The 27,883-nt window shown below is 40.7% G+C and overlaps 2 protein-coding genes and 1 long non-coding RNA gene across 3 annotated transcripts in view; 2 read left to right on the top strand and 1 right to left on the bottom strand.

The window, feature by feature from the left end:
• The window catches only part of LOC115629591, a 55,695-nt gene extending 28,037 nt beyond the window's left edge, over nt 1–27,658 (bottom strand). The window contains exons 1-2 of the long non-coding RNA XR_003995934.1: nt 27,478–27,658; nt 3,441–5,256 (exon numbers count right to left, since the gene is read on the bottom strand). This is a non-coding gene — a long non-coding RNA (uncharacterized LOC115629591). The remainder of the gene's footprint in view (nt 1–3,440; nt 5,257–27,477) is intronic.
• LOC115629590 lies at nt 7,471–8,409 on the top strand. The gene is made up of 2 exons (XM_030526081.1): nt 7,471–7,621; nt 7,693–8,409. The coding sequence occupies exons 1-2, from the start codon at nt 7,532–7,534 to the stop codon at nt 8,143–8,145; spliced, it is 543 nt and encodes a 180-aa protein (XP_030381941.1). The 5' UTR covers nt 7,471–7,531; the 3' UTR covers nt 8,146–8,409.
• On the top strand, nt 11,593–12,538 carry LOC115629588 (histone H1.0-B-like). The gene is made up of 2 exons (XM_030526080.1): nt 11,593–11,748; nt 11,829–12,538. Exons 1-2 carry the CDS (start codon nt 11,659–11,661, stop codon nt 12,294–12,296), a joined length of 558 nt encoding a protein of 185 aa, XP_030381940.1. The 5' UTR covers nt 11,593–11,658; the 3' UTR covers nt 12,297–12,538.
• Nucleotides 27,659–27,883: the final 225 nt, after the last annotated feature.

Genomic DNA, 27,883 nt, shown 5'->3' with positions numbered 1-27,883 from the left:
GCGTTGAGCAATATTGTCTGCGACGTTGTGTTGCTTTTATTGATAATGAATATGAATTGTTGTTCAAGTCCCTTCGATTGTTGTTGCTGCTGCTGCTGCTTCTGCTGCTGTGCTGCCATTGTTATTGCATTCATTGTTGCTGCTTTGCGTCACACTTTGGCAAAATGCAAATGAAACCAATGAAAGGACTTTGAAATAAGCGCATAGATTGTAAAACAGTACTGGCCATGGTGTGGCAATGTGGCGATGTGGCAATGTGGTAGTGTGGCAGCGGGAGAGTCAGCGACGACAGCAACCTAGTCGGCAGCGCACCGCAGGGCGTATGCGTAACATTACAGCCTTGTACGGGGATGTGTGTGTGTGTGTGTGTGTGTGCCATGGAAACAGAATTGCTGCAAGCACCAGAAGCAGAAGCAAAAAGTCGAATGGAATCGCTGTCGACACAGGCGATGTTTTTTCTGCATACGCGCAATCGGGATGTGCACAGGTTATGCTCATTAGCTGGAGCTTGTTATTGTTGTTGCTTGCTGTCCCCGATTTGAAAAGCATGCCAGTACACGTACAGACATCCATCCACTTCCATGCATCCATGAAAGTATGCTAAGTATGGCTTTTATTGCTATTATTATTTTAAGTAGACAGTCATTTGTAACTTGCTGCTCTATTTATGCTTTTGTGTCACAAACAAGTACGTATTACTTCAATTAGTTTAAGTAACCAAATTAAGTGCCCGTCCCCCATTTACTGCGTTATGCGGATTGCAATCCGATTGAGAAGTACAATTAAAGTACTACAAGTAAATAAGACATACTCAAGGTCCCCGCATTGCTCAGTCTCCAGCTCCATGAGCAGGTCAAAGAGTTCAAATACTTGTAAGCCAAGCTTCCACTCCGATGAAACGAATTGTTATCGAATGTGGCTATAATTGGTGGAGTATTGTTTTTCAACCATAACTGAATAAATTAGATTTTAACGTAAGTCTTCTCATTTCAGTTTGCACTTTTTTCTAGAAATTTTGCAATGGTTCCTTTGGACGTCCATGTTGCATCGAAACCAGATACTTATTTGCGCCAATAAATCGGTGCAAATAAATGAAAAGAATTTGCAAAAGTTTTCTTATAATGTAGTGTTTGATGGCAATATATTATCTGCTTGCGCAAATAAAAACTTTGCTGCTTTAAAATCAATGCCTTTGAAACTTGTAGCTTGAATATGGATTTAAAAAGTGGCTGCTCAGAAGGGGGCTGCACTTGCTTCAAATACGTCTGTTGGCGAAGGATGGCACTGGAATATATGACATTATAAAGGACACCAACTGTACTGGGCTGTGTATACAAAAGCAATTGAAGCAATACGAAGGAGAATAATAAATAAATAAATAGTCAGAGCTAACCACTTTTTAATAAATGTGTTTGCTAGTCTATGTGCTTTCAGCTCGAGTCGCCCAAATCGTTTAATTAGAAATTCTTTAGTCATGTGCAGCGCATTCTGACAAGCAAATTAATCAGCATTTTTTATAAATTTCTCATTTTCAGAAGAAAAGTGCAGTAAAGAAGAAGAAAAGAAAGCTAGCAGCAATTCTCGTCATTGCTAGATCCAATTAAAGTTCCATGTTGCTTTTGTTGTGATTAGTTCGTTTGTTATTTACATTTCTAGAATTGACATACTTCTCGTCAATTATATTTACATTCCCGCCTGCTCCCTAGTTTCCTGACACCTTCCCACATATACTCGCATTGTACATGCCCATGCATGTATTTTGAGATACAGTTGTGGCTCATATCGTAGGAGTGCAGTTCATTGCGAGTGGAAGCCGCCCATCCGTGGCGTTCTCACTACTCGTAAATTGAATAAAGGAGTTCTGGAGCCCGCTATTCATTGTCATTTGTGCTCATTGGCTTGGGCCCGCTATTCATGCACTAGTCAGCTGCTACCTAAAATTTGCATAGCCCACCCACACACACGTACATACATGCATACAAACATAGGTATATTTGCATACAAATATGGATGTGGGCGTGCGTGCGAGAGTGCGGAAGCAACAGGCACGCCCACGGCTAGTCCTCCATGACCATGTGTGGTGCCAAAGATTGCGCTGAAAGCGTCTATGGGCCGCCAATTAGCTTTGCGCCCATGTACCACCAATCGATGGCCAACCAAAATTGGCAGCTTGACCAAGCGCGGCGAAATAGGCAGCAGTTTGTTCAGCAACCTGGCAAATTATATTCGTGCATACATGCATGCAACGATAAGGGTTTGCTTGTGTGCGTGGGTATACCCGCACACATACACACACACGTACACGTGTGTGAGTGCACTGTGCACTGTGCACTAATTGGATGTTGGCCAAGTGCAAAATTGCAGGCCAAAACGGACAATGGCGTCTCATTTGGGGCTTCAGATCGCAGAAATTCATTAAGAGAAGGAAGAAAAGTAAGACCGCAGTCTCGGCCGCAATCGAGCTGCCACTGTTGTGGACGGCCACATGAAGAGAGCACACACGACCATAAAGACAATAATTGAATTCAAGGCAATCAATTGAACAATCAATCATGCAATCAATCAATCAATCAATCGATCAAGCAAGCAATTGTGCACTGCCGTCGCTGACAGCGATTTAAATGCATTTATGGCCATGCAATTTCCTCCTTTCTTGCTTTCATTCTTCCTTCATTTGTTTTATGTTTTTATTTTTTATTTTAAGCTCGACCCAATTTGCCTTGCCTTCCCCCTTGCTGCCACTTCGCTTCTGGCTGCCAAGCCCAGTTGACTTCCATGCAAAAGCAATTAGCTGATTATTACGCATACGCACTGTTGAACGCACATCACCGACAGCGGCTGTGCAATGACTTGACTCGACTCGACTCGCCTCGACCCAGCTCGACTCGACTCGACTCGACTTGACTTGACTTGCGACTATGAATGGCGACTGTGAGCGGCCAGCGAACTGATGATGAGTGCAGGCAGTTCTTGTAAGTGAAATGATATCATCAGCGGGATGCGTCAGAGCTGCCAGAGATTTGGGGTCGCCAGTGAGGTTGAATTCATTTCAGGCCTGTGATTTGTAATTCTCACAAAATTCTGCAATTTTATACCCACATATGCTGCTTCCTAAATACTTAACAGGCTTTAGTAATTCTTGAAAGTAAGAGTAGACTCCAAATTAATGATTTCGTATATTTTTACGAATGTTTCTGCACTTTAGAAAGTTGTATAACCGAATATTGTGTATATTCATTCGAATTTGTATCAAATGTGCAATTTTTCTTCTATGCCAAGCTATCATCCACTTATAAATTTGTAAGGATCACCGTTTTCGGAGCTTCATAGAACCAGAATTTTAAAACTTCATTCGATTTAGTTTATGTCGAAAAATAGCGCGCCTTTTGCTATCCTTCAGCAATTATACATACGATATTATAATACTAAGTTTAACTTACCCCTAGAATTCTTGGTCGATCGCACTTTATTTGTTCTCGAAGTCCAGCTTGAAACTGTTGCTAAAATTGTAGCTTCTTGCTTTGGATGGTGAAGTGAGTGTTTCCGGAAGGGAGCCCTTTTATTGCAATAGACTCTGAGCATGCACTGGCACGTGCGCACACATACACGCACACACACACATGCACACGCACACACACAGACGTTAAACTAGAGTTCTGAAGTTGTGACAGGCCGCTGGACGATGCCGTTGTTCCTTCGTTCGACGCTTCCTTCCCACTAGGAGTGTGCGCTTTTGTTTGAGCGTGTGTGTCTACGCTTGTGCGTATGTATGTATGTGTGTATGTATGTATGTTTGGATGTATGTATGTATGTGTCGCTGTATTGGCGTGGCGCGCAAAAAAAAAGACAAAGCGCCACTTTTGAATATTTGATATTGACGTGGACTGAAAAGTGAAGGGGGCTTTTTTGAAGAAAGGGGGTAAAAGCAACGTGAATTCGAGATTCCGAACGTGAGCGCGTATGCAGATGTTGTTGCCGTCGTTTTTCGTTACGATTTGCTGACGCTTTCCCCGCTTTTCCTTCTGCCCAGTTCAAGCTAAAATTGTTTCTTTTTTGCTTTTGTTTTTGTTTTTGCTGCTGTTGGCAATATCCAAATACAAGTTTATGCGCTGTTATCGTTGCTCCTGTTGTTGTTGTTGTTGCTGTTGTAGTTGTTGTTGTTGTGCGTGTGAAATTGTATGGAAATTCCTGCGCCTCAGTAATAATATGTAGCGCCTGTCGTTATGCTTTGAATTTTGTCACAACAACGCAAATGCGAAAATAAGTTAACACCCATGAGCACACACATACACACAGGCCAGTGGCGATAACTGTAAATTTTCAGCGCAGCTAACTGCGCGCTTCCTGTCGCTGCTTGGTTCTTGGTTCTCGGTGCTCGGAGCTCGTTCCTCGGCCTTAATTAATTTGTTAGCTTTTAATTTTGCGACAATTTTTCGTTTGAATGTTGCGCACAGCTTTGGTATTTCTTTTTATTTTATTGCCTTTTTGTATATTTCTGCTCCTATTTTTCTATTTCTCTACTTTTTTCACGTCCTGGGTCTTCTCTGAGTAAGAGAACGAGCGAGACAGAGAGAGAGAGAGAGAGAGAGAGAGACAGAGAGCGCGAGCGAGAGGGAATTGTCGGCGCTAACGTCAGCGTCGTCGCAATGCCGGATGTTGGTTTCAAACTGTTGGCAAATGAGTTTCCGCTTGCAAAGGAGGTTTCCTTTTGACTGTTAATTCTGTTGTTGCTGCTCGTGTTGTTGTTGTTGCTGTAGTTGTTGCTCTCCCTTTTGCTGACTCTCGTCGTTGTTGCTGTTGTTGTTGCTGTTGTTCATTTGCCGTTACAGTTAGCAAAAGTTTATTAATTTTCTGCGCCTTGACTCTCTTGCATTTTTGTTGTTGTTTTCGTTTCCACTTTATTTTTTCGCATAAATGCCAGCGCACATTTTATTTCTCTCTGTATGTGTGCTTGTGTGTGGGCCCAGTGTATGTGTGTGTGTGTGCGCGCGTGTGTGTGTGTGCGTGTAGTGAGTGTTTTTGATTTGTTGCTAAAGTTGCTGCCTCCGCAGCACAAATTTTCCTTACTCGTCGTTTCTTTGCTTGTGGCTTCTTTTCGTATTTATTTTTCCACTGCTTTTTTTTTGTTGTTTCTTTAGCTGGTTTTATTGTCTTTTCGTACTTTCTTTTGCGCCTCTTCTCCGTCAACTTTTGCGAATTTTGCGTTTGCTGTTTGCTTTGCTCTACAGTGTTGCAATTAAACTTTTATTTCAGTTCCTGCAAAGACAGGCAGAGCCAAAGAAAGAGAGAGAGAGAGAGAACAAACATTAGAAGAGGACAGAGAACATCTGAGCTACTGAGCGAGCCAAAGTGCTGAAGTCAATACAAATTTGCAGAATATAAATGGCGAATATACTAAAGTTCTTACATATGTAAGAAGTATCAGGTTATCAGTTACTTAACGCAGAATTCAAACTACATTTAAAAAAATCAATAAGGAAAGGGGAATGCTATGAATGCTAATGTTGTGAATGAAAGAGTTTTTATAACAAGGCTCGATCGTTTTAGAAAATATGCATTTCATTTCAAATTTTAATTGCTTTACTGTAACAACATTGTTCAAATATTTAGATAGATAGCGAAGAGAAAACAGAAAAATCTTAACAGGCGTTTTGTTCTTCCGCCGTAGGGGAGGCGTTTATTTACTACATATTGGTTTTACTAAAGTGGAGTCTTCTAGTTCTGTGGCTTAGTTCCAATTATAATAATATTCAAACGATGCAATTGCTGTTTGGTGTTGGCTAACAAGCTGACTTAATTCAGATTACAACATGCGTTTACGTGCCATTGACGTCGCTTTTTCTGCCTGCCTGCCAGCCAGCCTGCCAGCGTACAAGCTGTTTTCTTGCCAATAAGTTCACGCACACCCCACATTACATACAATTATTCATAAATGCAGCATACACTTAGACGTGTATATACACGTCTATGATATATATATACATAAGTATACAGTAAACAGGGTACCGAACATTTGCTCACCCACTTGGTAATTAGCAAAAATCACGCCAACGATCGAAAGGCTGACTTTCAGAATCGAATGCCTTGCAAGTGCTGGCGCAGAATAGTGTTGTGGGTGTTAAACAATGTGCTTGAAATGCAAAAACTAATTACTGAATTCAAAAGTATATGTACGCCATGCCATTTGGCTCTTTGAAAGCGCGACACGCGCTCCACCCACGCGACTTTCTACTTTCGACTTTCGGGATTCGAGCTTTGCGCTTCCAGTTCTGACAATGGGAGACGCGAAATGCAGCCAGCGGCCATGGCCATCAATTGCTCATTGTTTTGGCTGCCAGCTGCTTGACATTGGCATTGTCATTAGTATACAGACAGCCCCTCCCTCCCCCACCCAACCCACACACACACACACACACACACACACACACACACACACATGCATTGTGTACGCAGATGAGCAGCCAAGTGGCTTTGCATAATTCGCAGCAACTTTAAACGCAGCTTTAGGCAATTAATGCGACGCAGCATCCAGGCCCACTTGCTTTCATCATTCACTGTTCCATGACTGTCGATTGGATTATGCATTCATGTCATTTAATCCCTTGCGAAAATGAAAATCAATCAATCCCGCTAATTAATCTGAATTCCCAACTTAAATCCTAAATCATCTAAGAAAGAGCGCCTGATACAAAATCCAGCCTCAGATATTCTTAAGCTCATGATGATAGTTTTTCAAAATATAGGTAACCCATTGTTAAATCACTCTCCACCTCTATATCAAGCCTATTATTGTCAAACACTCAAGATCCAATAACAGTCCACTCTCGCTTAAACTCGCCAACGCAGCGTTCTCTACATTTTGTTGCTTTGAAGGGCTTTTTAAAATATTTCTTAGCATTAAAAATCCTGGAATATTTGAATATATACAATAAATACAATAAAATCAAACCTTAGCAACAACATAACAAAACCGGTATATACCTCGCAACTGATAGAAGCGATTGTTATATTAATAAAGCATGTATCTATATAAGTAATGAGCTAAGTAAGTTCGCTAGCACTGGAATCTGCGGCAAGTGCCGTATCCCTGATGAAAAAGATGAACTCTAATGGCCAGAACTGAAAGAATTTCTTCCATTGTGTGCACATGCTTTTTCAAATCTTCGATTTTGTGCCTTTCGCCAATCGTAATGAAATAAGATCGGCTTTTCTTGAACGCCCTGACAAGTCACTTTAGGGCTTTTCCCCCCTCATTATATTTCGGATAAATGCGGTCCGTTCCGAGCCTCTTCTCTATGACTTGAATAATGTGCGATTGACAAATAGAAATACACTATAGGTGACACTTTGCAAAATATGTGAGAGACTAAACACGTAGTCATTGTTTTAGGCTTCATATCGAAGGGCTCAGATACATACTTTTATACTTTCAGTTATTCAGTTACACAAAGGCTTTGAAGCGCCCAACATCGAGTTTGTTTAATATTTTTTACGGAATTTCATTAATTTATTTTTATTTTTCATCACAACGATGTCGGCTTGCTCGCTCTTGAGCAGCACAGGCTTCAGTGATGGGAGCGATATGGAGAATAGCAGTAACAGAAGCGAGTTAAACACTAAGGCAAGTGGTAACGACGTTGCTGCCTAAAACTTAAAGCGGTTATGCCTCTTCATCTCTATCTACCCACGCAGAGTAATTCTAGATCTAGGCGCATCCGTGAAATAGCCGGTGACACAACGGATGAAGAATTGGCAGAAGGACCTACAGAAACGGTTTCATCGGAGGAATCAAAGGAATTAGTTTGGAAAGAGCTAAGAGGTGGGATCATGACAAAAATAAAAGGCCTGGGAAAAATGTTACGATCAGCATCCGGATGCATCAAGAAGAAGCCGCAACCAACTTGTGCGAGTCTAGGCAAGCCAAAACATGGATGTGTTAAATCGAAAAAGGCTCCACCAAACCGTAGAAAGAAACTAACACCGCCAAAGCGTCGACGTGCGGTGAAAAAAAGCTGCCGCCCAACGAAACCGAACAAAGCTCCGAAATGTAAGCCAATCACCAAGACGGCGAAGAAGAAGGCCCAAAAGCGCAAGCCAATCTGCAGAGCCAAAAAAGCGCCAAAAGCCAAGCCCCGCTGTGACTAAATGGCGAGATATTACATGTAAATGGGAAAACGAACTGGCAGATGAAGGACTTTGAAACCGTCATCTACTGCATCAGCAAGAAACCACAGATGGAATTTGAAATTCAAAACATAAACAACAATGATTACAAAATCTGGGGCATCCCCAAACGTTCACAAAAATTTGTTCACTCTCTGCACATCCGAATGCAACTGACTTGATCTATATTTGGCCAAATTCTCGTTCTCTTCTTGAAATCTACCATTAAATACGGAAGAAAAAGAAGCAATTTACCTTTATTTTAGGCACTATTCCAGCTAAGAGCTCTTCTAATAACCAAAAACTCATCTGTAAAATTTTCATTGTTCACGAGTAGCTTAGTTTGTTTTCCAAAGAATATGCTTTGCAAGAAATCAGACATATTTGGCAGTTAGTACCATCGTTGACTGTGTGTTTTCACATTTGTGGGCTAAAATTAGCAACAAGGGAAATTCCACTGAAGACCCAGTCAATAAATTGGGGAAATAATACATCAGGCAATGGCAAGAACAAAACAATTGTGTGCCTATTGGAATGAATCAGACGTTAGGCCGTCGGAGTGACATCTAACTCATCAGTTTGTGAAGTAACACCCACGGTACTATCTTTATGTTTATAGTTAATCAGTTGAAAACGTATTAGTATAGGAAATTAAATTAGCCAGGCCCACTGGATACCTTTAATATTTTATTACATTTTATTATTTGTACTTATACTTGAGAAAATTCATTGATTTAATCCCTTTTTTGTATCGAACAATTTGTAAAGTTTTGCGAAACTTTTTGGTGGTCTGGCAATAATACAATATTTCATAATTACTCCGCCTAAGTTCTTTAAAGCTATTTCCCCCATTATGTGCTGCTTAAATATGTGCGAGCATTCCTACCAACACACCTACATACATAGTACTTGTACATACTTGGAAGTGTATTTCGGCGCTGACAGCTGCTCTTTGTTGTTTTTGTTGTTGTTGTTGTTGCTTTTGCTACTGCTGCCGCATTTATGTTGTTGTTTATTTCTCTTCTATGCTTGTAAGCCTTTTTTCCCCCCCTTGCCCCTTGCCAGGCTGGTCGGGAGAGAGTTTGTTTGCAAGTGCTTTTGATTTGCCAGCAGCTGCTGCTCTACACTCACACACACACACAAGCACACACACACAAGCACACACACACACACACCACTGAGCAACTCCAAAGCAAAGTTGTGAAAAACAATAAAAGAGCAGATGAGGGAAAAAAACAAGAAAATGAAATGAACAGTCAACGCCGCGAAAATGTTCGCCGTTCGTAAAATGTAAAAACGCTGCCCACGCACAGTGGTCGACATTTAAAAAATATTCCACAATCAAATGAGCAAATACAGTGCTGAGGTGCGCCAATTGCCAATCATTCTAATTTGAAATCACAGTTTAGTTCATCAAACTAAGCAATTTACCTTCATGTTAATATTTTGATTTAATATCTTTAAGAAAGAATTTCTTTTGAATATATTTTAATGATATTACAGAAATATGCATATATTATATATATTTTTAATTACTTGTACATACTCTTTCATTGATTGTAATAGCTTAAGATCCTGGTAGCTATTCAAACCCTGTTAGCTGTAAGTTTTTAACTTTAAGCTAGCACTAAATAAATAAATAAATACAATGAAATTAGTTCGAATCGTAGGTAAGCTACCCCTACAAATTAGCCTCAGTTGATTAAGTCGCTTCGGTCGACTATACAGATGCTTGTTGAAGGTGTTATGCAAATAATATCTAGTTTTGGACAACTGTGCCGCGTCGTCATCGCCAACGCTGCCATCGCTTTTCAATTTTGTGTTGTCGATTTTCGATTTTCTATTTTGTAGCTCTTTTTGTGTTTTTGCTTTTCGTGCGATGACCGTTAAATAAATAAATAAAATATTGGGGCGTATATACAGCCAACTGGCAGCACCAGGCGAAACGTCCCCTCCCCACTTGCTGCCGCCCACCTCCTCTCTTTCAAATTCCTTTCGGTCGCAACTTTTGCCAGATCATTTCAATTGCTTTCTGTTTGTATTATGTGCTGTTCTTTCTGCCCCTGTACTTTCAACGATTTCGTTGGCCGCGTCGAGTCGAAATTATTAAGTTCCGCAAAATAAATAATTAGAAATTGCGAAACGCAACAACAACAGCAACAACAACAACAAGAGCAAGAGCAACAGCAATGTAAAATAATTAAAGTATGCCTACTCAACTGGCTGGCAGCCCAGACATTCTTCATTCTTAACCCATTCACTCCATGCTCGCACCATACTCGCACATTCCCACTACTGCCCCCCACAGTTGCTCCCAAGTTCCACACGAGCGCTAATTTATGCCTGACAGCCATCTCGACTAGGTCTTTTCTTAGTCTTTTCTCGATATCAAACGCCTGCATATTTGATATTTGATTTGCAATTTTCATTTCTCCGTTGCTTTTCTCCATTTCATTTGGTCTTGCGTTGTTGCCATTGCCATGGCTGTTGCCTGCCTGTGATGGCTGTTTTTCGGGCCACCTTTTTACCCCGCTATGCTTATTAAGTATGCGCCACGTTGGCGCTTTGAACTGGTGCCGCCACTCTTGCTTTTGCTTCTGCTTTTGCTCTTGCTTAGGTTTAGCATTAGCTTTTGATGTGGCGTTTGGGTGGCTGACTAACTAACTGACTGAATGCCGTATCAATGATTCATTTGTTAATGCATTGATTCACTCAGAGCATTGCTCAGGTGCTCAACAACAATAACAACAACGACAACAACGACAACAATTACAACAAGAAGAACAACAACAGCAGCGGGCAACGACAGCCAATCCCATTTTGTACTTTTCAATTAGACAGAAGTTCATTTTCATTACCGTTCCTCTGCAGCTTATCCTCTTTGCGCTCCTTTGTCAACCCACTTTATTGTGTATACTCTTTAATCTCAAAATATATGTATTATGTCTGTATGTATGTATGATGGTTGCAATGGATTCGGTGAGTGTTTAAACGGAATTCAGAAACATCTTATCAACATCGTATGCGAACTTTCTATGTGATGCAACTTCTAGCACCTTTTAATATGTCCTCTCTCAAGTTCTTTAGTTCTCTGACATCTCAACATATAATGATGTTATATTATTATATTTCAAAGCACTGTCTATGATGAAAGGCCTTTTCCACTTTGAATGGAAATGGTCCAACCAATACGTTATTCTTGCCAGTTCACAAATCAATATTTTTCGATTTTAAAAAGACACAGTTGCTATATACATATATTTGATTAGAGCCATATGTTAATGATAAGAAAATGAACAAAAATGAACACAGATTAAGAATAACAAACAAATCGATAGCAGAAGATCCTACACAGCTTCACGTTAACTCTTAATTGTAGAAAATGTTTAAAACACATAGACTTTTGTTTAAACTTCAAAACCGATTCAATTAGTAAAACGGTCCACATCGACTTTGTTGAAATTTTATATTTTTCCTCATTTTTTTTCTGTAGAAATGTCTGAGTACAGCGTTAGTAGTAGCGTAAAAGCCAGCGTGGATAGCGAGGTGGAACAGCATGAGGGCGAACCTGAGGTTAACTTAAAGGTAAGTGGAAAGAAACAACAGTGGTATTCAATCGACAGTGTGATCATCGATCATGTAATGGGATAATAAAATATTCACAGACACAACGCAAGGCCAAGCCTAAGCGTAAACCTGTCCGGGGAAAATTCGTGCAATCACCAGACGAAGAGTCAATTGGAAAAGTTCAACTAGCTCAATCAGGCGACACAACCACACAAGCTTGTGATAAAAGAAAAGTTACCATTAAAGAGAATGACAGAAGCCTAGACCAAAACCCAAGCCCAGCTTACGTATGGCGCAGGAAATGGCCGCCACGCCCGCCCTCTCCAATGCCAAAACATGGGTGTATTAAATCGAAAAAGCCGCCACAGAATCGTAAGAAGCCACCACCTCTAAAACGACGTGTGATGAGCAAGAAAGCGCCCAAAAGACGCACCACGAAACCAAAGAAAGCTAAGAAAGCTAAGAAAAGCAAACCAACTGCCGAGGCGGCGAAGAAGAAAGTTCTGAGAAGAAACTCGATTTGCAAGGTCACAAAGGCACCGAAAGCCAAGCCCCGAAGAAACTGAAATGTATCACAAGAGACGAAGATAATAACCTTTCTAAAAACCCGTCGTGGATAATCAAAATTCAGAAGTTTCCAGCAACATAAGAAAACAAAAAACACGAAATGGTACAAATTTAAAGTCTCCTCATATGTAGTCAATCATAAATTTAACTCAATATTTCTTTTTGTTAACATCAGCAACACAAGGCAACACAACACTGCTTAAAAATGGGCAGATCAATAAAATTTAAGAATACTAAGATACGATTGAAACTCAAAGTTGGGAGACATATCAGTGCAGAGATCTACAGGCAGGACAACCTGTTGGCCAATGTGTGGTAGACAGCAAGGGGACTATAGGGGAGTATACTTGTAGTATGGGCTAATACCATTTTAGCTGCCACTATCCAACACAAGCTGTGTGTGTGTGAATAAATTTAATGAAATTCGACCTAATAATTAACTGCACTTACGCTAATTGTTATCCCTGGAGGTCTTCTTTTCAATTTCCACCGAGTAGTGGAACTGAATTGAAAGGGATTACTTTTAGCTGAAAGTTCCATAGCACTGATGACGTTTCTCTTTTAATCCCTTCACATTTTCTTCGCTTTTACGTGGGGTCTTTTGTTGTTGTTGTTGTTGTTGCCAGCTCTATATTTGGATACTAAATGTAATTGAATCCATTCATTGTGCAAAAGCTGTCTTTGCATCAAGCATCGCATGCAGTGAACGTGGCAACCACAAAGCGCCCACAACCGCGATAGTCCCGTTCATCCAGCGACCATGAAGCGTCCAAAGAGTGGCATTAACGATGCCCCAGAATTTTCCAAGCCAAAGCCGAAGCCGAAGCCAAAGCCAACGCACCGCCTCCCCATACTTGGGTATCAAACAACAGAAATAACTTGGAAAATGTTTCTTCGATTGGCCGCCAGCCCACCATCAGCAAAATGTCGGAGCACATGCCGCTATATGTTCAACATTATGGCCGTGGCTGTCTCTTACCCATGCCCATGCCCATGCCCATGCCCATGCCCATGCCCATGCCCATGCCCATGCCCATGCCCATGCCCATGCCATACCCAACGCCTCCACCCTTGCCACGCCCATTCCCAAGCCCTTAACCAAAGCCCAGGCAAATCCTACGCAGCTTTTTGAAGCTTTGCAGTTTTTGCGATGCGTGCACTTTGCTTGCTATTTTTAGATGCATGCTAAAGTTGTGGGACTCACCGAGCGCCGTGGTAGCTCTGCCACAACAACAACAACAATAACAACAGCAACAGCAGCAACAACAACAACAACAACAAGAATAAGTAAATCGCAATAAGTAATGGAAGTGCAGCAAACAGTGGGAGGAATAGCACAGAAGTTGTACTTCAGTGACTACCGATGATAATAATAATAATAGCGTGCCATAAGTAATTGGTTTTGGTTTGAGGGAATCTCGCTTCGCCGCATTCCTCGAATATGCTCGCTCGCTGAAATATAATTTACACCTTGTCAGATGTTTCCGCTCCCGCAAAGCAGAAACACTTCTTAAGGCTTAAGCTCAACTAGAATGTTCAACTCGCGGAAACGAACGAAACTTTAGGCGAATGATTTTAGAATCGATTTGACAGCCTCCTTTATAGTTTTAATAAACCTGATCTGCTTATGGATAAGACAAGCTAGGTTGGCTAGCTGTTGTGGTTTCAAAGCAATCGGGCTTCGTATCGACGGATTCATTGATTAGATTGGGCCTGCCACGCCTTTTTCCTCTTGCACACATTTCTAAGATACTTTCTAAAAGAACTTTGGAAGTTCATATGTACAAGTATTCCAGTTTCGCCAAAGAAGTAATTTCAAATTACAGTAATACGAATTGGGAATTTTTAAATTCTTCATCAACCAAAATGTATTTTCCAACACTTGAACTTAGTATTATGAAGTGCTTGACACTTAATTGGCAATCACCTAATAATGAAATTAATTTAACACACTTTTGCAAAAGCATTGGTAAAAGTGAGGTTCAGATAAACTGATCAAAATATTATTGAATATATAAAATACCCCGATTCTCATTTTATATACATATGTATGTATCAATGTTAAATCGGGCATGTTGTAGAAATTGTGAGCCCATTGGCTAAATTATTTATTTCAAAAAAAAAACTAAAAAGTTAAATGGAGGGAATGGAATTGCAAGTGAGATTGGAGCTAGCTATTGGGGCAATTTCGTAAATATGTATGTATATTATTGCATTCCATCCCACTGTGCTGTGCGTCCTTTTTCCTGTTTGTCTACGCAAAAGCTCCTGGACATCAGCTTTAATATTTACTTGTCCGCCTGCGTACTTGCGTGCGTGCCTGCCAGCCTGCCAGCCTGCCAGGCTGCCTTCCCAGGGAGCGGGAGGGTGGGCGAAAGGGGTCTGATGGCTAAGCTGCAGAAGCGCATTTTACCTTTTGCGAGTTTTCTCGCAAAATGCGCATAAACAAGCGCAAATATTTTAATAATGAAAAATGCCAAAGCGGTTGTTGCGGCTCCCGTCAGCGAACGAGCCAGCAACGCCGACGGGCGAAGCAGCGACTGAGACAGCGGCTCAACATTGACGGTGACGCTGACGGTGACGCTGACGGTGATGGTGATGGTGACGTTGATGTGGATATGGATATGGATATGGACATGAGTGTGGATAATGATACTGATGTTGACGTAGGTAGCCCCAGAAGCCCAGGCAACAGCAGCGGCAGCGGCAGCGGCATCAAATGCTATGCAGCATGCAGCGAGCAGTGAGCAGTGAGTGGCGAGCATGTGGGTGGGTGACGGCGTTTCCATCCATCCATAGGTACTAGGTATGCGAATATGGGGATTTCCTGATATGCGGCTACGTGGGCTGCCATTGAATGCGCCTTAAGTTCAACCTGTGCACCTGATTAGGAGCAGGAGTTTGACGTAATAATCGGCATTACTTAATATGCAGGCTGTATGCATCGAAACACATTCAACAGAGTGCAGAGGCCACCAAGATAGGTGGTGGGTGACTGGGTGACGGGGCTCCAAGGATGTGCGGCTTTGTCGGTCGTCACATAAGTGTTCTGTGTTCTCTTTTATGGTCAACTAATTACACCAACAATGCACACGCATCCGTTATTTCATTCATGTTGAAGCTCGCAATTAGTTATGGAAAAGAAACCCACGCGCGGCAACCGTACAACAAACATACACAGCTTATTCATATATGTATGTACTTGTATGTATAGTGTATAGTATAGTGCTCGTAGAAGGCCCTGTCCTGCATATTGCATTGAGTGGCCAGAGGCAGTCATTTGAATGTCAATTCGTAGAAATTTGAAATTTGTTTGTAAATTGAAGTAAGTCCACTTTTTGATTGCAATTCCTGGGAACATGGACATCATCATAGTCAGTGAATAGCAAACTTAGGGCCTCCTGATTTTGCTGATATTGCGCATTCGCAGCGTAGGCCGCACTAATATATATTTGTTTGTTTGCAAGTTACGTCGATATTATTCAATATAAGCACTGCTTCGCTTACGTCAAAGGCTTTTAAATAGAAATGCTGACCACTCTAGAAGTCCCTCAAATGCATTTCGCTTCAATTAGTTTTCCAATTGTGAATACTTAGGCTCTGATGCAGCTTAGACATGAATGTTAAATGGAGGGGGGAGTAAGCATTTCATAGTCGTAATGCCTTAAGCAACATTAAATGTCCCTAATTCCGCAACTATTGTCAAATATATTTCAGTTTACGCAATTGTGATTAGGGGATGTGGGGATGATTTCTAGGCCGTTTAGGCGTCTATTCATCAAAAAAATAGTTGGCCCCATATGTTATTTGTTGCGGTCGCTTTGTAAATATTGTAAGAGCCATTACTTTAGTTTTTATTTATGAATATGCGATGTAAGAGCAACGTTCCAGTGTTGTATTAAATTGAGGAACTCGAGTTAAATAATAACATTTACGATCCTTACATCTGTTGCCGTCGAAACACAACAGTTTTATAAATAATGCACACACACTTGTACATTTTAACTTGGCTTTTTCTTCTCGGCCCATCCCAGGCCAAGAGCGATCATGTGCCGTCTGAGTAATTACGCAAAATGCGCCAATTCCATATAAACAAAGCGAATCAGTTGAACAGAGACCGATGGGGGCGGGCATTCAAACATTCGGGCAATCGTCAGTGAGTCAGTCAAGCAGTCAAGCAGTCACCCAGTCAACCAGTCAGGCAGTCAACCAGTCAGGCAGTCAGGCATCAGCAGGCCGACGACTTATACAAACAAACAAACAAACATGCATATGCATGTGTGTTTCTGTAAGTTGTGTATACATATACTTTGTATATGAAAACAATTCCCCATGTACGAATGCGAGCACATACTCTACATATGGCAGATACATACATACATACAGACTAGAGTTGGGCACGGGCCGTGTTTTTTGTCGTGGCACTTCGTGCCACGCGTGGGCCCGCGTGTTCGTGTTGTAAGTTCCGATTTCGTGCGTGGCCGTGCGTGGCCGTGCGTGTTCGTGTTGAGCCAAAAAGGCACGACAAAACACGCACGAGGAAACACGAAAGAACACTAAAATCAGAAAACAAAGCACCCAATAGTCAACACGACTTTTCTGAATTTTTGGACACTAATAATTCAAAAAAAAAATTAAATTGGACAGGTCAAGAATGGTATATTGAATGGGATATTGAAATAGATGACTATATAAGTAGTGTAGTTGATCCAGGAATTTGTGTGCTAACATTCTGGAAAAAAACAACAAAATGTAAAATGCTACGGCAATTATCAAGGCATATACTCAATATCCCTGTCAGCTCTGCAACAAGCGAACGAGTTTTTTCCACTTCTGGACATATTTTAAATGAGCGACGTACTCGGCTTCTTAGCTCAAATATTGATAAGATAATCTTTCTGAATAAAAATTTGTAATGTTTATATATATATATATTTTTTTTTTAATTTTTATATTTAATATATAAAAAGTTCGTGTTGGGCCGTGTTGGGCCGTGTTAAGAAAAATTTTCGTCGTGCGTGCGCGTGCGTGTTTCTAAAAGTTAATTTCGTGGCCGTGTCGTGTCGGGCCGAAAATAGCCGGCCCGTGCCCATCTCTAATACAGACATACATATATATACTTAGGTACGAGTGCGAGTATAGTATATAAGTGGTACACGCACAGAAACAAAAGATAAACAATAATAGCAACATCGGCGGCAGTGGCTGGCGGCCGCTTATCAACAAACAAATACACACATTTATGCATTCGCATTCAAATTCTGATTCGGACTGAGATATATACTCATACATATGTATTCATATCCAGGTTTAGGTTATCATTCATATGGGCAGGGCATAAGTATAGCAGTAGATTGTGGGATGTCTGTGGCCGTTGTTATTGTTCAAATCGGTGGAGAATAATTGCCTAATATATTTCATGCTAACACATACAAGTAATTGCCCGTTAACCCTTCAGTGGGGCTGCCTCCAAATGAACATACATATGCTTACATAAAATATTCAGCATCGACTCCCCATGCTCTTGATACTTGTATTTGGACTAAGTAGTCCATAAATCCGAACAATTTCACTTCATCGATATACTCGAACACGCTTGAATAAATAGCAGCGTGGGTGTAACTAGAAACTGTTCTACTATACTATATAAGCCATTACTCAATACCATACTGTAATAAACCGAATGCTGCGCTTTTCATATTCATTGAGTTGGCTATCCCCCGGGGACATGTGTACTTGTAGTGTATGTGCAAAAATAAATTAAAAATCATACGACATGCATGCAAATACTGTCATTATTGGCAGAAGCTTCTGCTCGCTTCTAAGAATTTCGTTTTTATTAATATTTTTGTCAAAGGGAACTGAAAATGCACCGACAGCTGTACCAGGAATCGCACACATTTTTGATTGGCTATTTCGGCAACATTTCACTTTATTAAAAATGTAACTCATTGAAATCCCTCAATGCACATGCGGCTAAAGGATAATATGACGTGTATGATTGTTATTTTCACCGATCGAGTTTTTAGTGTGAACAGAAGCTTAAGCGGGCAGAAAAATGCAAATTGAATATGTTTGCCGTCAATTACATACTAGTTGTGCGTTTATTATTTTCGCGTTAATTATCACTTTCCAATGTACTGCTAATATTATATTTACATATGTATTCCCCATTAGCTTCCCCATAAGGCAACGTAAATGACAAACCTTCACATTTCCTGTCAAATGGAACCGTGCTTTGAAATTAATTATTGATACTTTTATGCAGTTACGGCATTTATATTGATGCTATTCATTTGGAGCAAAAAAAAAAAAAACGTTGAAAAAAACGTTTGCGATACATTATTTCTTTGATCAGACAAAGCTTTGACTCCCAATTGAAAGATTTTGCAGCACAAACTCAGTCTCTATTTCATGTAAAGAAGTCTCGCCTTTAAAATGAGGACAGTCCTCTTCCAATTTGACGTATCCGTCTATTATTAATATGAAAAAAGTAAATTACAAATAAAAGAATAATATAATTATTTCTATATATTACATTTTGTTTCTTTTTTAAATTTCTGAAATGGTGATTGGTTGTTTTGCCTTTTTCAGGGAATGAGCTGGATCTCAGATCCAGGCTCATCATAGCTTCAGTTCATGGTCGCTCAACTCTTCTTGTTTCAGCTTAAAGATCGACGTACTTGTATTTATTTTCATTCCCTCTATATCTACCACATTTCCATTGAAGGTCGCCCCAATGCTCAACTTTGAAACTGCTGTGGACGACATGCTGCGATTTCTTGGAAGGCCCGACATGGCCGACAAAGACGTACGTCTGTAGAGCAGTCGAGCATATTGCGTATTCCCATTGTTTATAGTTAGTTTTATGTGCCATAGACGACGGCAATAGACAATAGAGAGGAGGCGTGAGTGCAGCAAATAAAATGAATGAACAGACGGCACGCAAGCGAGGAAACTAAAGCCCGGAACCGTGTCGAACTGAGCAACTAAACAGCCGAGGGGGAGGGGTGTGGCACCGGCCTGGGTCTGGGTCTGGCATAGCATAGCATAAGCCTTTAAAAATAAAACGCATTTGCCCAGGCAGCCGACCTACAGTCCGGAGGAGTCGGAGCCGTAACGGGCCGTATGTGTAAGCGTAAAATGGGTCATAAAAAATGAGGCATTGGCATTGGCGTTGTCGGCTCCGGCTTCGGCTCCGTCTCCAGCTCCTCAGGCGATGCCAGCTACACACACGTTCAGTTATTTGGGCGTATTGTGGGCGCGGCACATTGACATACTCGTACACATGTGCGTGTGTGTGTGTGTGTGTGTATGTGTACTCGTATATGTGCACATGTGTAATAAAGTTTACATAAACTACGCACACAATAATGTCAGCGGCCTTTTTCATGTGTCTATAAATTTTGCGCCGATAACAGACACGAACAAAAAAGCAACGAAAGCTATCTGAAATGTTATCTTTGGCTGCACCGAAGCTACATACCCTTCATTGTCTTGCACCCACTCCCCAACTGACAGTTGCAAATGGTTAATTATTAATTTTTACTTTTGAATATTTGTGATCATTGGGAGCCCTGTTCCCCTCTGGAAATATCTATTTGATTATTTTGGCTTGAAGTGTTTAGTGCAACTGTCCAATAGCTTTCTACATCTGGAAAATTGTGTTGAATTCTTTGTTTTTTAATCATGTTATTACATTTGATCATAACAGTGAGGGGTCAGCTTGGACAACACCATTTGCAAAACTCATAAAGGCAGATGAGGGACTGAGACTGTGGAGCATATGGGTCGCAGCCAAAGATAGCTTTCGAGACAGTTCGCTCATACATTCATGCACCAAGGCCCAACAACTGCGGGGGGTAGTTGCATGAAAACATGTCATCCAATTGCAGTTGAATAAAGCAGTTGTTGCCCCCTCCTCGGGCTGTTTTGGACAGCATGTGGCGCCTATCTGAAGGTAGAAGGCGTACTTGCATAATAAATAAACAAAGGCTAGGCTTTGATGTTGATCCCGAGTCTCGACTCCCACTCCCACTCCTGACTGCTGACTGCTGACTCCTGACTCTCGACTTCCGATTACTGTTTGCATGCGAATGCAATAAATACGTAGCAGAACTTTTACAGCTCAGCTCGACCGGGTAAACATAATAAATGACGCTTCATTAAATGCAAGTAAGAGTGGTTGTGGCGTGGTGGAAAGGGCAGTGGTAGGGGCAGGGGCAGTGGCAGTGGCAGGGGCAGGGGCAGGGGCAGAGTGAGATTGTCAAGCGTGCGCAATTTGTAATTAAAAATTTTTCACAAGAATCCCATTGAAGTTGCGTAGCTCCCGCTGCTACTGTTGGTGTATTTACTGGCACGCCAGCACGCCAGCACCCACGTCCACGTCCATGCCCATGCCCATGCCCATGCCCATAACCATGACCATGTCTATGCCCCTGTCCCCGTCCCTGCTCCTGCCTATGCCCTTGCCCATGCCCTTGCCCATGCCCTTGCCCATGCTCATGCCTATCTATGCCCGCGCCCACGTTGCGCTGCGCTGCTACCGATTGTCGTTTGTCGTTTGTCGGTCCACTTGGGCGCATTTCATTTCGGTGGAAATGTCAAATGGCAACGCATTGGGATACCGGCGAAAAAAAAAAACGAGGAACAAGAAGAAGATGATGAAAAAAAAAGAAGGAAAAACGTCGACATTGACGTCGTCCAAAGTCAAGTGCCATGGAATTGCATTTCCCATGAAGGGGGGAGCAAAAATAAAGAACAGAGAAAAGAAGCAGCAGGAAACACAAAACAAAGGAATGCAAAAGAAAGGCGTCGGGTGTGTGGGTGTTGCTTGCGTTGCGCACACACTTAGCCAATGAATGGAATTCCATGAAAATAATAATGACGAAAGTGAAAATAATAAAATAAAATAGAATAAAACACAACCAAAACCAAAAGGAACACAAGGCTCAACTATAAAAATGGCAGAAGCAGCCGCAGCAGCAGTTAAGTGAAGAAGCAGGCTACTACAGGAGCTAGCAGAGGAGCCAAGATGGGAGCCGCAGGAGCCGCAGGAGCTGCAGGAGCCGCAGGAGCCGCTCCATTGCAGCGTTAATGTCAATGGCATTTTTATTACGCTCGAGTGGCGGGCCGGGCTTCGCAGCCCCAGAGTGAAGGAGAAGGACAAGGTGACAGGACCTTGTCAAAGATACGGCCAGAACGAACTGAGACGTCAGCTGCTTGACCTTGAGCTTGAGCTTTAGCAAGTAACGAGCGTTAAGAAGATGCGTCGCAATTTCCAGACGCCTGACAAAGCCAACAGCACCAAAGCAACAACAACAAGAACAACAACAACAGCAACAATGATAGAAACAACGACAACAACAATAACAGCAGTTGTGCATTCTTGTAATTGCAACTGAACGTAGACGTCATCGCACTGTGGAATTGTCGGCGCCAGTTCAAAAAATAAAATAAAATTGATGACCACAAACCAGCCAGTCGTCCAGATGTCCTGTTGCAGTATAGAGTGGAAATGTCTTCTAATAGTTGATGTACAAGTATAGGGAAGCCCAAGACATTGGAATGATAGACACGTTCCATACAATTTAAATTCGTTTATTGCAAATGCATCATGTTTAATTCTAATCCAACTCTCAACATGCAGTCCTGGAAAGCATTTTTCGGTCAAGAGCATTAAGCCCTTTTAAGACTTTTTCTCTCAAAACGAAGGCAAAGCAGTAGGGAATATACTTGTCTTATACGTAAGTAAGTAAGTACCACTTAGTATATGCATTGTATTATTTCATTACCAATATATTTGTTGCTCAATGGCCTGAAACTACTTTATTTAATCCCCAAAGCATTATGTAACTGAAGGCAAGAAGACAAAAGGCCAATATACTTGTACATTATATATAGTATGTACATATGTAAAGCTCTCCCGCACATATGGCATGTGTTGTTAGACACATAAGATACCTACAAATTAATTTATAAACACCGTTTTTTTTTTTAAATTAATATCAATTTAATATTCGATTAGCTGTGTTAGTCAAACAGAAAATGATTTCTGCTAAAACTCCCTGATACTTTCAGATTCCGATTCCGATTTCTATTTCAAGTGTTTCTTGTGATCTATAGTTTTTTGATCTTTGAGGGTAAGAAGAAACTATTTTTTGCAAGTATTGCAAAAATGAAAGCTATTTGCCACACTGTTCGAGCACTGTATAATAGAACTGATTGATACGAGCGCTTCAAATACTATTAACGCATAAGCTGGAAAGAACAAATTACGTATCAGCTCAGAGCTACAAACGGGCTTACCCTGCACCTGAAGAATTAAAAAAAGTGTAGACTGGGTTTCTGCAAAAGTACTTATGTTTCAGATAGAGCCCCATAAGGTTCTGGTAAGGTAAGGTCCATACTGTTCTGTCTGTCTGTGTAGGTGACTATGTAGAGTCTGTATTGTAGTCTCTAGGGTTGTAAAAATCAGCAATTTGTGATTTATCGAGATAAAAACGGCAAAAAAAGTATATAGTATATACAAGTAGTAGTTATAGTTAAGCCCTAGGCAACAGGAGCTTTTCTCATTTGAATAGACATTCCCCTCACCATTCCCCAGCACGTAATTTATTTGTAATTTGTCATCGCATCTAAATTTCGGATGAAACTCAAATCGGAAGGGAACAAAATCGTCTTGCTTTCGCTATGAGCGCGTTTGAAATCGTACTACAAGTATATACGAGTAGTATTTGTGAAATTTTATTATACTTGTACAAACAAGATTTCCAGTTGAAATTATAAAACCTCATAGATATGCATTTCATTAATGTCTTCAGCTTCCATAATTTGTTTGGTTCAACTACCAATTGTCAACACAATGGCGAAAACACACCACAATTCTTGGAATCGGCTCGCTTTGAAACCGCATATTTCGTCACACTGTGCGCCGGCTGCAGCCGGGGCTTGGAATTGCGTGAGCAGTCTTCATGTGAAGCATGTGCTTCGTTAGAATGCCAAAGGCATACGATTCAAGTGAAAGTTAAAATGGCAGCCGTGTTCATCATCATGCCCAGTGATTTGAAAGCCACTTGGCCTGGCTTCCAGGTAATTGCCGCCAACAAAGCGACGGCCAATGGCACAGGCGCTCACTCTCGCTTCAGCTCCACGCTCAAGTTCTCTTTATTAGGCGAACATTGCATATTGTGCACGGCCAACTGAAATGATGGGGCCTCTCAAGGCTCGAGCTGGAATTCCTTGGACCTCGAGTCAAGTGAGCAATGAGGGGGGCGAACTACATCATACTACACAGAAAAGCCGGAGATTGTCTGTTCTTGATGATTGTGTGTGTGTGTGTGTGTGCGTGTGTGTGTGTGTGTGTGCGTGTATTTGTGCGTGTTTGGAGAAAAGCCCCCAAATTGTTCTTATGAGTACTTGACTTGAATAATGATGAAATTACGGTTTAGCCTTGGAGTCTTGAGTCTTAGCTGGAATAAAGGAAATGCTAGTATTTCAAGAATGCCTCAATTTTCAGCTGGTAAAGCTTTCTACGCCACACTTCAATATTTATAATTTAATTATAAAATTAAGGGATTGTGAATTTGGATAAAGATTCTGTGGAAAGTACGCCAAATTGTCTTCCACTTTTTATCTGTTAATAGTATTATTATTTCTCCCATTAGAAACTCTAATGTTATAATAAAAATAGACGGCATTTTTTGAAAAATATCCATCATTTCTGATCTGTAACGATTGCACTTGAGTCAACAAATGAGTAGTCTAGGTTAGAATACAGACCGACTTTCGATAATTTGATATCTATAATGTGTTTGATCATAATTTTCAAATCTTCTCTGACTTCAAAAATCAGTTTTATTTTAAATTAATTTAAATTTTTTAATTTAAAATGTACAATTTTTCATCGATGTGGTTCATTAGTTTCTTGATTCTGCACTCTTCTAATCATACTTATATCTAATTTTATGGTGTATGGGTGAAATGGTGCTTTTTGAATTTCTATATACAGAAAAGCAGTGCTATTTCGAAAACCAATAATTAGCTCTGGCAGAATGGGGTGCGAAATGATCTAAACTGATACCCTTTTCATGAACATTTTGCCGGTAGATGGCGTTCTATAAATCCTTTTCAAAAGACAATTTTAAAATAGAGGTACCATTGTCAATAGAATGGGGTTTGAAGTATTTTGAATTCGCGCTTCCGTTTCTCATTTTAATGTGTGCACGGTTTTATATTTAAGAAAGGGAACGAATATTTGAAGGAACTTAAAGTTAGAAAATGTTTCTATTTAGGAAACTGCAAATTTTCGAATTTCAGTTGAAAGGATAAAATTTCTTTTCGCTTGACTGTGGAGCTCTCTCAGTGACAAAAAGGACGCTCTTAGCTCCATAAAACGTGTAGGTAGATTGTGAACTCTATGTAACACCAAGAAAGAGAGATCAATAAGTCTGCCTATCTACCTGTTTGACTGTATGAGCGCCTTTAATTCGGAAAGCATTACAACTATAGTCAACCTACTTAGCTAGATTGCTGAAAAGGAAGCATACTTGTATACTATTTTCGATGAATCCCACACTCTGCCGCCAAATGATGTTTGCTGACTATATTGACCATATACTATATAAACAAAAATAGAGTGCTTACTGAATCGCATTATCATATGTTATGTAGATAGAATATATGCTGAGCTTGCAATAATTTCTAGTCAAATTTGTATACTATAGTATGTTAGGGACAGTCAGGGCTTAAAGACAAGATATCGAGTAAATAGCTCACTGTATAATCAAAGGTGTTATACATGTTCAATTTAGTTCAGTGTAATTAGATGAATGCAACTAATGACTGTTTCCTTAGCCAGAGCCACATGCTTATATGTGTGTGTGTGTATACATAACATATGTACTTGTATATCCGTAATAGTTAATGTAATTTTAAGTGCTCGTTCGAGTTCAACTGTGACATGGGAAAACGACACTGAGTAAATATCGTGGATTAGCTTATAAACTGGCCGCACATCCAGCAGGGTTGATTTAGGGATATCGAAAAAAGGCAACTAAACAGCTAAACAGTCTCGACTTCTTGTTATTCTCTCTACTTGCACTCGCATGTATGTACATACATACATACATATGTATATATGTATGTATGTATGTATGTATATAGTATATGTAGAAGTATGTATGTATTTATTTTTTTATTGGTTGCCTTTGGCACTGCTGATGAAATTGCAGACTATTCGCTATTCTGGCAGTTATTGGGGACTATCGTGTGGGTGTAAGTGTGGGTGTAGGTGTCTGTGTTGGTGTCTGTGTTGGTGTCGGTATCGGTGTGGAGTGGAGTGAGGGGGTCATCGAAGGGCTAAAAAGGGGGAGTGCAGCTAGCTCGCAACTTTGCCTTACATTGCCATTTTAACACACTGCCGAAATAAGCTAATAAACTTAAATGGGCAACAGCAACAGCAACAGCAACTACAATGCCACCTTGGCGCTCGTCAAACATTTGTACGTGTATATATGTTATCAACACATACACATTGAAAAACACACACACACACACACACACATACATTTGTACAAACATACACACAGTGGGATACACATAGCGGTTTAGAGTGCCACAAAAGCTTTGATAGGCACAGCAGATAGGACGCGACGTGCTTATTTTTACACATACATACACACATACAAACAAGCATACAGACTTGCATACATGTGTATGTATGTAGGTATGTAGGTATGTATTGTATGGGTGTGTGTGTTTGTGTGCATGCTAGTCTGTGGGTTAAGCGTCAACTGCAGGGAGGAGCGGGGCTGGTGCTAAGTAATTGATGATGACTTTGTGTGCGTGTGCTCGTTCGTTAGCTCGTTCGTTCGTTCGTTTGGTTGTGTGGTTGTGTGGTTGTGTGTAGGCTTTAGCCATGGCTAAACGCACAACAACAACAATAGAGGCAGCAGCAGCTACAACGTTAGCAAAGAGAAAAAGCTAGTCGCTTTCCTACACATCCTCAACCAGCCAGCAAGCCAGCCAGCCAGCAGACCACCCGCCTCCCCCCTCAGTTGTTCCACACTTTTTGCTTTCGCGCCGCTCACAAGTCAAAATGCGCAAAACAATTTTTGAGCATTTCTACATTTACTTTTTGCTGTGTTGCTGTGCGTGTGTTGTTGTTGTTGTTATTGTTGTTATTCCTATGTTTTCGTTGCTACTGCTCCTGCTGTTTTTGTTGTTTTCTCGTCCTTTTTGCGTCGACGTCGCCGCCATTTTGCGTTTTATTACATTCTTTTTTGCTTCTTGCCTGCTTACTAGTTGGTGTGTCTGTCTGTGAATGTGTGTGTGTGTTCCTGTGTGTGCGTGTGTGTGTGTGTGTGTGTGAGCGCGCGTGCCTGCGCTGCATTGCCAAAAATTGTCGACCTTGTCGCTGTTGGGAAACAACAACATTAAAACGGGGAGCTAGAGCAGCAACAGCAGAAGCAAAAGCTTTCAGAATTTGAAACTAAACAACAACAACAACAACAAAACAAATCTAAATGAATAAAAAATAAAAATTGAAAGCAAAAAATGTTAACGATTTTATTTTACAATTAACTGTGCCATTGTGGAGTTTATCTGTGTACTTAACCGGCCAGCTGCTGAGCACGTGTGTGTGTGTGTGTGTGTGTGTGTGTGTGTGTGTGTGTGTGCGCTCGCTCCAGGTCAAACAAGAGCAATAGAAACAGCAGCAGCAACAACAACAGCAACAGCAACATTTGCCCAGAAGCACTGCCTTTCGCATTGACCCAAACAGCTGCCTATGGCACAAGCGCTTATTCAATATAAATTATGTATGTATGTATGTGTGCTGTGTTTGTATGTATGTATGTGTATTATGTGTGTACGTGTGTATGCATGTAGCACACACTAGACTGACTTGACTGCCAACTGAGCAGCAGCATAAAAGTAGAATTAAAAAAAAATTAATGAAATGAAAGTGAATGAATAGGAAAATAAAATGGCTCAGAGCAACATTTTCATTGCCAATGTTATCATACACACACACACACACACACCCACACCCACAAACACACACACACACACATAGACATAGACATTAAAGGGCTTACAAAACACAGGGTACAAAATATACATACACTCGTACACTTAGTATGTAGATATTATTTATATTTCTCTTTTCTCGTTGCTTACCTTTCTTCCACATTGACATTGGCTGTTGTTTATGTTTAAGTTGGCTTTTGTGTTATTGAGATATTTAATTCGTTTCGTATTCGTAATGCCGTTGTACTTTCATATAATTGCACAAACTACTCCCCGCTGCCCTTGTCAGCGTCCTCTCTTGGGTCGGCCTTCGCCTTCTTCGTTTTCTTCGTTGCCGCACAGCACGCGCAACTTTTGCTTCCGAAAAAATTGTTTACAACAAATACAGAAAAAAAATCACTTCATACATGTGGCTGTATGTTGCAAAAAAAAAAAAGCATATATATATTTATATAAATATATGTGTAATGCTCGTATGCACAATTGTTTTTGCAATCAAGATTATTATTCTCGTTTGGTACTTAATTTTCTTGCACTTGGATTCTCAATTCCGAAA

Source organism: Scaptodrosophila lebanonensis, unplaced genomic scaffold (genome assembly GCF_003285725.1).
Source record: "Scaptodrosophila lebanonensis strain 11010-0011.00,11010-0021.00 unplaced genomic scaffold, SlebRS2 tig00000159-arrow-arrow-pilon, whole genome shotgun sequence".
NCBI classification, from domain to species: domain Eukaryota; kingdom Metazoa; phylum Arthropoda; class Insecta; order Diptera; family Drosophilidae; genus Scaptodrosophila; species Scaptodrosophila lebanonensis.
This window is presented reverse-complemented; position numbering and strand designations above follow the sequence as displayed.

Bases quoted from the DNA above. Each gene is read 5' to 3' on its own strand.
- LOC115629590 (XM_030526081.1), top strand. From the start codon at position 7,532: ATGTCGGCTTGCTCGCTCTTGAGCAGCACAGGCTTCAGTGATGGGAGC. The intron at 7,622-7,692 runs GCAAGTGGTAAC...CTACCCACGCAG, and splicing joins GAAGCGAGTTAAACACTAAG to AGTAATTCTAGATCTAGGCG.
- LOC115629588 (XM_030526080.1), top strand. From the start codon at position 11,659: ATGTCTGAGTACAGCGTTAGTAGTAGCGTAAAAGCCAGCGTGGATAGC. The intron at 11,749-11,828 runs GTAAGTGGAAAG...AAATATTCACAG, and splicing joins AACCTGAGGTTAACTTAAAG to ACACAACGCAAGGCCAAGCC.